Source organism: Rana temporaria, chromosome 3 (genome assembly GCF_905171775.1).
Source record: "Rana temporaria chromosome 3, aRanTem1.1, whole genome shotgun sequence".
NCBI lineage: Eukaryota > Metazoa > Chordata > Amphibia > Anura > Ranidae > Rana > Rana temporaria.
The window spans coordinates 471,387,886-471,402,363 of NC_053491.1; the positions used below are offsets into that span (position 1 = coordinate 471,387,886).

Consider the following 14,478-nt stretch of genomic DNA (forward strand, 5'->3'; position numbering starts at 1 on the left):
CTCCTCCTCCCCTCCTCCTTCCAGGAACCAGTAAATATAATAAATAATTTGTTCCTGTGCAGATATATCTACATAACAAGATGATATATATCTCTTGTTATATATGTGGTGTGTATACATATACCAGACATGTGCCCTGTCAATAAATTCATTTTGTTAGTGCGGTGATGTTAGTGCGGTGATGTTAGTGCTGCGATGTTAGTGCGGTGATGTTAGTGCTGTGATGTTAGTGCTGTGATGTTAGTGCTGTGACATTAGTGCGGTGACATTACTGCTGTGATGTTAGTGCTGTGATGTTAGTGCGGTGATGTTAGTGCGGTGATGTTAGTGCGGTGATGTTAGTGCGGTGATGTTAGTGCGGTGATGTTAGTGCGGTGACATTAGTGCGGTGACGTTAGTGCGGTGACATTAGTGCTGTGATGTTAGTGCTGTGATGTTAGTGCGGTGATGTTAGTGCGGTGATGTTAGTGCGGTTATGTTAGTGCGGTGATGTTAGTGCGGTGATGTTAGTGCGGTGACATTAGTGCGGTGATGTTAGTGCGGTGGTGATGTTAGTGCGGTGACATTAGTGCGGTGACGTTAGTGCGGTGATGTTAGTGCGGTGATGTTAGTGCGGTGATGTTAGTGCGGTGATGTTAGTGCGGTGACATTAGTGCGGTGGTGATGTTAGTGCTGCGATGTTAGTGCGGTGATGTTAGTGCTGCGATGTTAGTGCTGCGATGTTAGTGCGGTGATGTTAGTGCGGTGATGTTAGTGTTGTGATGTTAGTGCGGTGACATTAGTGCAGTGATGTTAGTGCGGTGGTGATGTTAGTGTGGTGACATTAGTGCGGTGATGTTAGTGCGGTGATGTTAGTGCTGCGATGTTAGTGTGGTGATGTTAGTGCGGTGATGTTAGTGCAGTGATGTTAGTGCGGTGGTGATGTTAGTGCGGTGGTGATGTTAGTGCGGTGGTGATGTTAGTGCGGTGATGTTAGTGCGGTGATGTTAGTGCGGTGATGTTAGTGCAGTGATGTTAGTGCGGTGATGTTAGTGTGGTGATGTTAGTGCGGTGACAGTGCGGTGATGTTAGTGCGGTGACAGTGCGGTGACAGTGCGGTGATGTTAGTGCGGTGACAGTGCGGTGACAGTGCGGTGACAGTGCGGTGATGTTAGTGCGGTGACAGTGCGGTGACAGTGCGGTGACAGTGCGGTGATGTTAGTGCGGTGACAGTGCGGTGACAGTGCGGTGATGTTAGTGCGGTGACAGTGCGGTGACAGTGCGGTGACAGTGCGGTGATGTTAGTGCGGTGACAGTGCGGTGACAGTGCGGTGATGTTAGTGCGGTGACAGTGCGGTGATGTTAGTGCGGTGACAGTGCGGTGACAGTGCGGTGATGTTAGTGCGGTGACAGTGCGGTGACAGTGCGGTGACAGTGCGGTGATGTTAGTGCGGTGACAGTGCGGTGACAGTGCGGTGATGTTAGTGCGGTGACAGTGCGGTGATGTTAGTGCGGTGACAGTGCGGTGACAGTGCGGTGATGTTAGTGCGGTGACAGTGCGGTGACAGTGCGGTGACAGTGCGGTGATGTTAGTGCGGTGACAGTGCGGTGACAGTGCGGTGATGTTAGTGCGGTGACAGTGCGGTGATGTTAGTGCGGTGACAGTGCGGTGACAGTGCGGTGATGTTAGTGCGGTGACAGTGCGGTGACAGTGCGGTGACAGTGCGGTGATGTTAGTGCGGTGACAGTGCGGTGACAGTGCGGTGATGTTAGTGCGGTGACAGTGCGGTGATGTTAGTGCGGTGACAGTGCGGTGACAGTGCGGTGACAGTGCGGTGATGTTAGTGCGGTGACAGTGCGGTGACAGTGCGGTGATGTTAGTGCGGTGACAGTGCGGTGATGTTAGTGCGGTGACAGTGCGGTGACAACATTATGTGCAGAGTGGGGGGAGGTACAGATGATCAGGCATACAGAGCACATCTCGGTCTGTGTAGATCTGTATGTGAGTACACTGATCATAGTACAGCCCCGCCTCCCTGCACTAGAATTGTAACACACAGGGGAGAGCTCTGTTGCAATGTACAGGGAGGCGGGGCTGTACAGGGAGGCGGGGCTGTACTATGCTCGGTGCTCTCACATACAGATCTATCAGACAGAGTGAGACTCGCTCTCTCTGCCTGATGATCTGTATCTCCGTGCAACGGAGACAGATGGCAGGTGGGCGGGTGGTGGAGGGAGGAGGACGGGGGCGGCGGTGACGGACGGGTGGAGAAGCTAAGACGGGGGCGGAGCTAGGACGGGGGCGGAGCTAGGACGGGTGGAGGAGCTAGGACGGGGGAGGAGTTGGAGAGGGAGAAGAGGAAGGACACCACCTCTATGGGCGGCACTGCCCTCCCTCCCTCCCGCCCCCCAAGATGTTCATCCACGGCTGCGATGTTCAGCCCAGCCTCCTGGGATTGAAGAGACACATATCCCAGGAGGCATAGCAGCGCTGGATGCGGCGGGGGGGGCCATTCCGCCGCGGCGGGGGAATAAGAGACTCACAGATAAAAACGTGAGTTTTTAAAAGACAAAAATAAAACATCCCAAATGTATTTAAGGGGGCAGTGTAAAAACGAATGCAAAAAAGTTGTAAAATAGGGTGGAACTCCGCTTTAAGCCTGCTGGCTGTGGATCTGGCCCAAAGTACTCCAACAGTATGACCAACGTATTAAAAATAAGCTTACATGCTAACATAGCAGATGCCGTTTAAGCCTTCCAGAGCCCGAACAAGCAGACAGCAAAACACTATGGCCCGGATTCACAAAGCACTTACGCCGACGTATCTCAAGATACGCCGCGTAAGTGTAAATATGCGCTGTCGTATCTGTGCGCCATGCCCACAAAACTAGATACGCCTGAAAATAAGCTTCCTACGACCGACGTAACTTGCCTACGCAGTCGTATCCTGGGCGCATATTTACGCCGGGCGCATTTGCCGCTCCCATAGATTTTCAATGCACATATGCAAATAAGGAAGATATGCCGATTCACAAACGTAGTTGCGCCCGGAGCATATTATACGCGGTTTGCGTAAGTTGTATGTCCGGCGTAAAGTTATTTCCCATATAGGAGGCACAACTCATGCAAAGGTATGGACCAGGGAACACAGGCCGTCATATCTTTTGTTGTTTACGTTGTACGTGAATATGACTAGGCGTAGGTTACGTTCACGTCGTAGGCAGCGATTCGACGTATCTTAGGCAGTTGTTCTGACGTGATTCTGAGCATGCGTACTGGGATGCGACCACGGGACGGCACATGCGCCGTTCATTTTAAGTACTTCTATGGCGCTTGGCCCATCATTTGCATGGGGTCACGCCTCATTAGCATGGCTCACGCCCACTTCCACCTACACTGGCTTACGCCGAGGAAACCCAGTGTATCTTTAAAGCGGATGTGCCATGGGAACAAAATATTAAAAGCCAGCATCTACAAATACTGCAGCTGCTGACTTTTAATATTAGGACACTTACCTGTCCTGGAGTCCAGCGCCGATCGCAGCAGAGCACGAGCGATCGCTCGTCACTCTGCTGCTCCCCCCGCCATCCACGCTGAGGGAACCAGGAAGTGAAGCGCTGCGGCTTCACTGCCCGGTTCCCTACGGCGCATGTGCGAGTCGCGCTGCGCCCGCCGATTGGCTCACACGCTGTGTGCTGGGAGCCGAGTGTTCCCAGCACACAACGGGCGACAGACGGGATGTGACGGAATGCCCGTCTTTCGCCCGTAGCGTGTGGCCGGAAGTGGGTGCAAATACCTGTCTTTAGACAGGTGTCTGCACCCCCCTCCCCCCTGAAAGGTGTCAAATGTGACACCGGAGGGGGGGAGGGTTCCGATCAGCGGGACTCCACTTTAGGGTGGAGAACCGCTTTAAGAGCGAGTGGGAGCAAGTGCTTTGTGAATCCAGTGCTTGCCTCTGTGCGTTGCCCCGGCGTAGCGTAAAAGAGATACGCTACGGCGGCATAAATATGCGCCAATGTATGTGAATTCGGGCCTATAGGGCCATTTAGCAGCACTTAAGTCTATTAGATTAAACAGGGTATATTATTCCTACAGTTCTCAAATCATTTTACATATTTCCAATAAACAGGTAACAAAATGGTTTTGAGAAAAGAAATCTAAATATATAATCCTAACATCAAATATAATGAGTCTTGTGAAATTATCATTAAACGCTTCCAGTTCCCAGGGATTACATGTAATTTCATCTACGTCTATATAAAGGAACACTATCCTGTACAATTAGTCAGTTCAACACTGAAGGGCAAACACTTAGTGATGCTCTGAATTCCTTTGAATTTTTATTTGTAGCATTAAATCATTATCAAAGGATTATACTATACTGTAAGTACATGAGAATAAATTTGATATAGATATTTATTAGAATGATTAGAATGATAAACCTTTAGTTAAAGAAGACCTAATATCACAATATGCCTTGAGGTCAGGCTGTGCCTGATCTGTCTTCTTTCATGAAAACTAAAAGGAGCAGTCAGTGTATCTGCCTTTTTCATTTCTGGTCCCTGGGACATGGCTTTTGGCATGCTGTATTAGGGAATCAGCAACTCCAGATCAGAGGTAAGTATTTGGTTGTTCTTCTTAGCTTTGACTGGAGGAAGGCAGCATGGGGTGTGGAGTGGGGCAGGCAAACCTTTATTCAGTTTTCAACTTTAGGTCTAAAAAAAGTTCATCAAAAAATGGACTGCATCTTTTTTGTTAACCTGTGCAAAAAATGTCTTCCTTTTCTCTTGAACAAATTAAGCATATGTTACTGATTTTATTGCATTTCATTGATTGATTAATATACACCGATCAGCCAAAACATCAATATCACTGACAGGTAAAGTGAATAACATTGATTGTCTCATGACAATGGCATCTGAAAGTCTGTGGGATATAGTAGGCACCAAGTAAAATGGTTGTCAATGAGCTTGATGTGTTGAAAGAAGAAAAAATGGGCGTCACAGTTTGTAGTGTATGGGGCTGCATAGTCACAGACTGGTCAAGGTGCCCATGCTGACCCATGTCTACAGCCATGAACTCCTGCAATGGGCACATGAGCATCAGAACTGGATCACAGAACAATCAAAGAAGGTGGCCTGGTCTGATGAATCACATTTTCTTTTACATCATGTGAACGGCTGGGTTTGTGTGCAATGCTTGTGATGTGATGCTTTGGGCAATATTATGCTGGGAAATCTTGGGTCCTGCCAGTCATGTGGATGTTACTTTGACCATCTACCTAAACATTGTTGCTGACCAAGTGCACTCTTATATTGGAATGGTTTTCCCTGATGGATGCAGCCTCTATCAGCAGGATAAAATACCCTGCCAAACTGCAAAAATGGTTTAGGAATGGTTTGAGGAACACACCAACGAGTATCTATGGGATGTGCTGGAAAAACAAGTCTAATGCATTAAGGGAATAAGATCTCGCGCCAATAAGAATTAAATAAAGTGAAAAATTAAAAAAGTAAATATATAACCAAGCTGCTCTCTGTGAAATTACATAAATGCAATTTTAAACAGTGGAGTGAAATATAGAGGCGCTAGGTAATAGTGTGTGAACACTAAAAATATTATGCATAAATACCTAAATATAAATGAGTGAGTATGAGGTAACAATTGTATAAATCAATAATAGTGACCATATATAACAAAAATTAACCACAATAATTGTTAAAAACAATCAATAAATAGTATTGCACAATGTAAAGTGAGAAATGTGCCAAGAAATAAATAGAAATAAAATAGAGTCCATATATGTATAAATGATGAATCTTCAATAATATAGACAGAAGATCTTCCACCTTCACCAAGATATAAAAAGACCACCAAAAGTGCTCATGGATGGCACCTTACCGCAAATAATGGACCACTTTAACTAAAAAGAGGTCAATTAGGCAGATTGGAGATAATTTCCCAGGCTTAGATCCCTCAGTCTCACAGTCTTGATAGCACAACCCTCCACGCCACATGAGGTATTAATACAAGAGAAGGAAAAATCGCCATAGAATAATATTGTTTTTTATTGTATAAAACAGAAGAACAAACGCCAAATGGCCTCTTACTTGATGGGGTGCCTAGCCCCGGCACTGAGGTTGAAGGCGTGGGTATTATGGGGAGATGAGATGGAGTCCTGTCACCGGCATAAAACATGCAGAGCCACAATCGCGTGGTTGGCGTGCGTTCCACCCTCCAAGGTTGGAGAACCAGCAGGACCAGGAAGTAGGTGGGTCGAGCGTGACCTGTAAGCCTCGACGTACGTTTCGTGATGATGTCACGTCGTCAGGAAGCATACAGCGTCGCGCTCAGGGTCTGTCTTAAAGGCCCATCAATCAACTAAAGTGAGAGGGGATAAGAGGGGCGGCAACACTCAGTCCCGGATCAAGCAAACCTGGACATTATACTAATCAATGCGTATATGCCAGCACACTAGATATAAACAGAAACTAATACAAACAATAATAACAATAATTGTCGCGATCAAGCGATACATAGAATAAAATTGACATGATATATCAAAAGGGATAGCCATTAAACATATACTAAAAATATACTATAAAAACCCAAGGGTGCAAGATATGCACATATATTAATAATACATGCACATATATTAATAATCAGCTATGTCTAATTAACAATGTGTCTATCCCATAATAAATCCATAACACGTATAAAAGGGATAAATGTCAATCTAATCCAATCAAGTTACAAACTTAATAAAAAATATATAAAAATATTAAAATATATCCATATATTAAAACATTTTAAAATTAACCTTATGGCCTAACCAGAGGGTATAATTATAAATTCTAATTTTATTAAAGGATAAAATAGTAAAATAAGTAGAATAAAGTCCATTAATCAGAAAAGACTCTATTCATTAGTTAAAAAACAGTTTAGGTCTAACTCGATATTTAAACCCAATGGGCGCATCGTGCGCAATCGATGCAGCCACTGGGTCTCATTCTGGGAAACCTTCTTGGTCATATCTGTACCCCGCCAGTGGCTAGATATCCTGTCAATACCATAAAAAGTCATTTTTCGTGGGTCTCTATTGTGGCACTCATCAAAGTGCCTGGACACACTATGGTTTGGGTACCCTTTAAGGATATTGGCCACATGTTCATTTATGCGCACCTTGAGTTCCCTTGTGGTGCGACCCACATATTGCATTTTACAAGGGCACTCCAGGACATATGTGACATACCTGGAGTGACATGTAATAAGTGGCTCTATGGTGAATTCTTTATTTGTTACATTTGATTTAAAGGTTAATCTCTTTTTCCCCTGTCTATAAGTGGTTTTGCATGATCTGCAGCGGGTGCAATAGTGGAACCCTGACCCATCCAGGAATGTCAAGGGTCTTTCCGGAGGGTCTGGTACATTTGCTGCGATCTTATTTCGCAACCCTGGTGCCCTTCTATAAATAAAAGAAGGTTTGGGCGGTAAAATTTTGGCCAAATCCCCATCTTTTAATAGAATCGGCCAAAACTTTTTAAAAATTTTCTCAATACTCCTATATTGTTGGTGAAATCCTGAGAGAAAGGCTACCTCATCATGCCGTAACAATTTCTCTCTTGGTAACAATAAGGATTCCCTGTCCATATCAAGCACTTCTTTTTTAATATTAGATAAAACAGATGGTGAGTAGCCCTTTTCCACGAATCTATCCGTCAACAGATCTGATTGGTCTTTAAAATCTGCAATTTGATCACAATTGCGTCGAAGTCGCATGAATTGCCCCTTTGGTATCGCCCCCAACCACTTGGGGTGATGGCAACTACTCAAAGGGACAAAGCCATTCTGGTCCGTGGACTTAAAGAAAGTTTTCGTGGTCAATTGGTTGCCATTTTTAGTTATAGTTAGGTCCAAGTAATTAATGGAGGTCTGGCTGCACTCGGCAGTGAAACTGAGACCATATACGTTGATGTTCATTTTAGCCAAAAAATGTTCCAGTGTTAATTTAGACCCTTCCCATAATATTACAATGTCGTCTATGTATCTCTTATAGAGTAACATAGATTGGTCATTGTCTCTAAAAATGGTTTCCTCCTCCCATTTATTGAGAACCAAATTCGCTACACTAGGGGCATAACGAGCCCCCATAGCTACCCCCTTTATTTGCTTATAGTAGCTACCTTGTGCCCAAAAATAATTATTCCCCATGGCCTGACGTAACCCCTCCATCAAAAAATGGATTTGGGCTAGAGGCAGTGTAGATTTCTCTGTTAAAGCCTCTGTGACTGCCAAAATGGCGTCACTCTGTCTGATGTTAGTATATAACGACTCAACATCGATAGTAGCAAGCCATGTTTCTTCCGAGACTGTAATAGGGGATAAAAGTTGTAGGAGCTCTCTACTATCTTTCAGATAGGATCTACCCTGTATCACCAACGGCTGCAGGAAGATATCAAGGTACTCCCCAACACGCGAATAAAGGGAGCCAATCCCACTAATTATGGGTCGGCCAGGGGGGTTGGTCCTACTTTTATGAACTTTTGGCAAAATATACAGTACTGGAGTAACTGGTGCCTTAGGAATGAGATAAAGGGCCTCTTTGTTAGACAAAATAGCACGTGTGGTCCCATCATTAACCCAACCGGACAATTCTGATTTCAATTTGACAAGTGGATCACCAGGTAAATGGTGATAGGTTTCAATATCACTAAGCAATCGCTGGATTTCGCCATAATATTGCTCCCTAGTGAGGACAACCACTCCTCCACCTTTGTCCGCTGGGCGAACCACTATATTTTTATTAGGCTTCAGTAACTTGATACCCTCCTTAATGGAATTATTGTTATTGTTTTGACCTTTTACTTCTAATTTGTATAGTTCATCTTGTACCATATTTTTAAAAACCTCCACGTGATGGTGGGTACCCTTTTTTGGGTTAAAGGTGGAGTTGTTTTTTAAATTAGTGTGCTGATATTGATTGGTGGACGCTTGGGGTGTAGAGATAACTTGTTGGGAAAAATGTTTTTTGATGTTGAGTTTCCTTACGTACTTCTCAACATCAATAAATAAATCAAATTTATTAATATTTTTTGCAGGCGCAAACTTCATGCCCTTGGATAGGACAGTAAGTTCCGCTTTTGAAAATATAGTCCCAGCCAGGTTGAAAATACCATCGGTTAGTGATCCCGTGGTCTTTTTCTTCCCGGCTCCCCCCCTTCTGCCTCTTTTCCTGATTTTTCTATTGGGGGTTGGGTAGTGGGAGGGATCTTGTATGGCTCCTTCCATCCCCTCCATTCCCCCCTGGTGGTTGATTGTATTGGTATTGATTGGGTCTACCTCTAAAATTGCCCCGAAACTGGCCTCTCGGGGGTCTAGGGCCATATTGTGGGGGACCATGGTTGTAAGGTTGGTAGTTGAAATCCATGGGTCTATTATCCAGTGGGGCAAATCTATTGTATGTTGGGACTGGATAAGTACCCCCATAATAGTCATTAGGTGGCGGGTAGTAACCCTCATGGGAGGGCGGTGGGCCCCTCCCCACCTGTTGTTGGGACCCACTGGTTTGGGAAGGGGTTTTGATCTTTTTAGGAGTTTGGGTTTTTTGTTTTACTTTAGTTATTGCTTGATTAACCACTTTAGGTACTTCCCCATCTTTCTCATCCGGAGATACATTGGACACACCTGAGTCAATTTGAAGTTGCCACTTATAGACTTTAGAATCTTCATAATCCTTAATATCCCGTTGGTACTTCTTAAGTTTCTTCTGCTTAATATCACTGTCATATTTGGATAGGTGAGATTGTAATTTCTGCGCCCTCTCCAAGTATTCCTTAGTTTCCATATGGGGACCCATTTGTTCTTTAAGGCCTGCTATGTTAGCCTCAACTTTCAGATTCTTGGCTTTTTAAAAAGTTTTGGCCGATTCTATTAAAAGATGGGGATTTGGCCAAAATTTTACCGCCCAAACCTTCTTTTATTTATAGAAGGGCACCAGGGTTGCGAAATAAGATTGCAGCAAATGTACCAGACCCTCCGGAAAGACCCTTGACATTCCTGGATGGGTCAGGGTTCCACTATTGCACCCGCTGCAGATCATGCAAAACCACTTATAGACAGGGGAAAAAGAGATTAACCTTTAAATCAAATGTAACAAATAAAGAATTCACCATAGAGCCACTAATTACATGTCACTCCAGGTATGTCACATATGTCCTGGAGTGCCCTTGTAAAATGCAATATGTGGGTCGCACCACAAGGGAACTCAAGGTGCGCATAAATGAACATGTGGCCAATATCCTTAAAGGGTACCCAAACCATAGTGTGTCCAGGCACTTTGATGAGTGCCACAATAGAGACCCACGAAAAATGACTTTTTATGGTATTGACAGGATATCTAGCCACTGGCGGGGTACAGATATGACCAAGAAGGTTTCCCAGAATGAGACCCAGTGGCTGCATCGATTGCGCACGATGCGCCCATTGGGTTTAAATATCGAGTTAGACCTAAACTGTTTTTTAACTAATGAATAGAGTCTTTTCTGATTAATGGACTTTATTCTACTTATTTTACTATTTTATCCTTTAATAAAATTAGAATTTATAATTATACCCTCTGGTTAGGCCATAAGGTTAATTTTAAAATGTTTTAATATATGGATATATTTTAATATTTTTATATATTTTTTATTAAGTTTGTAACTTGATTGGATTAGATTGACATTTATCCCTTTTATACGTGTTATGGATTTATTATGGGATAGACACATTGTTAATTAGACATAGCTGATTATTAATATATGTGCATGTATTATTAATATATGTGCATATCTTGCACCCTTGGGTTTTTATAGTATATTTTTAGTATATGTTTAATGGCTATCCCTTTTGATATATCATGTCAATTTTATTCTATGTATCGCTTGATCGCGACAATTATTGTTATTATTGTTTGTATTAGTTTCTGTTTATATCTAGTGTGCTGGCATATACGCATTGATTAGTATAATGTCCAGGTTTGCTTGATCCGGGACTGAGTGTTGCCGCCCCTCTGATCCCCTCCCACTTTAGTTGATTGATGGGCCTTTAAGACAGACCCTGAGCGCGACGCTGTATGCTTCCTGACGACGTGACATCATCACGAAACGTACGTCGAGGCTTACAGGTCACGCTCGACCCACCTACTTCCTGGTCCTGCTGGTTCTCCAACCTTGGAGGGTGGAACGCACGCCAACCACGCGATTGTGGCTCTGCATGTTTTATGCCAGTGACAGGACTCCATCTCATCTCCCCATAATACCCACGCCTTCAACCTCAGTGCCGGGGCTAGGCACCCCATCAAGTAAGAGGCCATTTGGCGTTTGTTCTTCTGTTTTATACAATAAAAAACAATATTATTCTATGGCGATTTTTCCTTCTCTTGTTTTAATACCTCATGTGGCGTGGAGGGTTGTGCTATCAAGACTGTGAGACTGAGGGATCTAAGCCTGGGAAATTATCTCCAATCTGCCTAATTGACCTCTTTTTAGTTAAAGTGGTCCATTATTTGCGGTAAGGTGCCATCCATGAGCACTTTTGGTGGTCTTTTTATATCTTGGTGAAGGTGGAAGATCTTCTGTCTATATTATTGAAGATTCATCATTTATACATATATGGACTCTATTTTATTTCTATTTATTTCTTGGCACATTTCTCACTTTACATTGTGCAATACTATTTATTGATTGTTTTTAACAATTATTGTGGTTAATTTTTGTTATATATGGTCACTATTATTGATTTATACAATTTTTACCTCATACTCACTCATTTATATTTAGGTATTTATGCATAATATTTTTAGTGTTCACACACTATTACCTAGCGCCTCTATATTTCACTCTAATGCATTAAGGCCCCAACTCACAACTTACAGGACTTAACGGATCTGTCAGTGTTGGCTTGGTGTCAGATACCACAATATACCCTTCGTGGTATAGTGGCATCCATGTTGCAATGGGTCAGGGCTGTTTTGATGACAAAAGAGAGACCTACTCAATATTAGGTGGGTCATTATAATGTTAAGACTGATTGGTGCATAACCTTAATATTCAGTTGTTAGGCTCAAACTGCACATACAGAGAAAAGAAAAAACAATAGCAGCTAGCTCAGTGTTATATAAGGCCGGGTTCACACCTATGTAAATTGGTTGCGGCTTAATTGGCATAACATTATAAAATACATTGATTTCAATGAGGTTGGTTCACATATGTGCGATGCATTCGCACTGCGCATTACCGAAAAAACGTGTGCGTTTTCTAGGCATTGCGGTGTGAATTCCGGCCCATTATCTTCTATGGGCATGCATCTGATTCGCAGATGTGTTCATTTCTCTTCAGGATTTCACTCATTCACCTCAATACACTTCCCCACTCACCCTCCCCTCTCCCAGGTCTCCAAATTTGCAGCTAAAATGGAGATGATCTGCTGAACAGTTCTCTTATCTCTCTGCAGAGATAAGAGAGCTGAAATTTGCACTGCACAAGTGTGAATCCAGCCTTAAGGGTCTTGAGAAGAGCTACTGCTGGGGTCCCAAATTTGGAATTGACATTACTGCTGAGATGTTAAGGCCTAGTCTCAAAGGTGTGCTGGATGAGGCTTTACAATGTCAAGCCCTGTACACACGCTCGGTTTTCTAGGCGGAAAAAAGCCTGCCGAGAAAACCGATGGGGAAAGCCGAGAACCCGGCAGGAAAACTGCCATGGAGCTTTGGCCGGGAATCCCGGCCGTGTGTATGCTCCATCGGCACTGCCTCGCAGTGTTTTCCATAGGTAAGTAGTAGATCTGGCGAAAAAAAAAGCAGGGAATCCCAATGGGAAAATAGAGATCAGGTTCTCTATTTTCCGGCCGGGATTCCCGACTATTTTCCAGAAAACTGCGAGGAAGCATACACACGTCTGGTTTTACTGGCCAAAAGCTCTCTTAAGAAATGGCATCATGACTACTTAGGTTAGGATAACCTAGGATTACCTGATTAAAACGAAAATTTCCCTCTGAACAAAACTGTTTCCTTTTTTTGTTCTCTCTTCAGGTTATGGAGGGGAAAAATGTGTCCCGTATTACCAAGATCCACCTATTAGGACTTCAGACTCCACACAGTATAACATTTCTGATCTTTTTTCTTTTCCTTTTGATATATTGTGTAACAATATGTGGAAACCTCCTGATCATCACACTGGTGTCCTACAGCAAATCCCTCCATTCCCCCATGTACTTCTTCCTCTCCCAACTCTCTGTATCGGATATCTTACTGGCAACTGACATTCTTCCTAACATGCTCCATGCTGTTTTGATAAAAGGACTCGTAATATCATTTTCTGATTGCATCACCCAGTTTTATTTCTTTTGTGTTTCAGAAATGTCAGAATGTCTTCTTCTGACAGTGATGTGTTATGACAGATATGTGGCCATCTGTAAACCATTGCATTATACTTTATTAATGAACTTTCAGCTCTGCTGGGTGATGATTATCACATGTTGGGTGTTAAGTCTTTTAGTAGTACTGATTCCCACTTTAACAATATCACAATTAAATTTTTGTGGTCCCGATATTGTTAATCACTTTTTCTGTGATCTTGATCCGATCCTACAGCTCTCCTGCTCTGATACTGCTAATGTTCTACTTGAAGTGACAATAATGAATTTTGTTCTTGTTGTCATCCCATTCTTTATAATTATTGTATCGTATGTATATATAATAATCACCATTTTTAATATCCCATCTATTACCGGCAGACAGAAAGTTTTCTCAACATGCAGCTCCCACCTGACTGTTGTTTGCATTTACTATGGTACTTTAGTTTGTGTTTACTTGGTACCCCGTAGAGGACAGTCAGGGGATATCACTAAATTTTTGTCCTTGCTGTACACTGTGGTGACCCCACTGATGAATCCAATTATATACAGCCTGAGGAATAAAGACTTAAAAAAATCTGTAGCTAAACTCATCAACCACTGTCTGCACTTGCATTTCAAATAATAATAATAATAATAATAATAATAATAATAATAATTGAGTACGTTTAAATTGAAGTTGGATGTCAGATCTTGATATCAAAGATGGAATTCATTAGACATGCCTCCACATCATTATTTTTAAAAAGATTTGCAGTCATAGATTGATCATTGTAATTCCCCTAATCTATACTACATGCACAAGAACTTTAATGGCATCCCAGTCTTAGTCCAAACTGGTTCATCCATGTCTTTATAGAGCTTGCTTTGTGCAATGGTGCAAATCACTTGATTGAGGGGGGATTATGGTGTGGGATTATTTTTCATGGGTTTTGCTTGGCCTCTTAGTTCCAGTGAAGAGAACTCTAAAGCCCTGTACAAACGCTCGGTTTTCTCTGCGGTAAAAAGTCAGCCGAGAAAACCGAGGGGAAAGCCGAGAACCCAGCAAGAAAACTGTCATGGAACTTTGGCTGGGAATTCCCGGCCGTGTGTATGCTCCATCGGCAC

At 43.1% G+C, this 14,478-nt stretch overlaps 1 protein-coding gene across 1 annotated transcript; it reads left to right on the forward strand.

Annotated features, from left to right (window-relative positions):
• The first annotated feature begins 10,166 nt into the window (after positions 1–10,166).
• On the forward strand, positions 10,167–13,996 carry LOC120930655 (olfactory receptor 11L1-like). The gene is made up of 2 exons (XM_040341833.1): positions 10,167–10,178; positions 13,049–13,996. Exons 1-2 carry the CDS (start codon positions 10,167–10,169, stop codon positions 13,994–13,996), a joined length of 960 nt encoding a protein of 319 aa, XP_040197767.1.
• Positions 13,997–14,478: the final 482 nt, after the last annotated feature.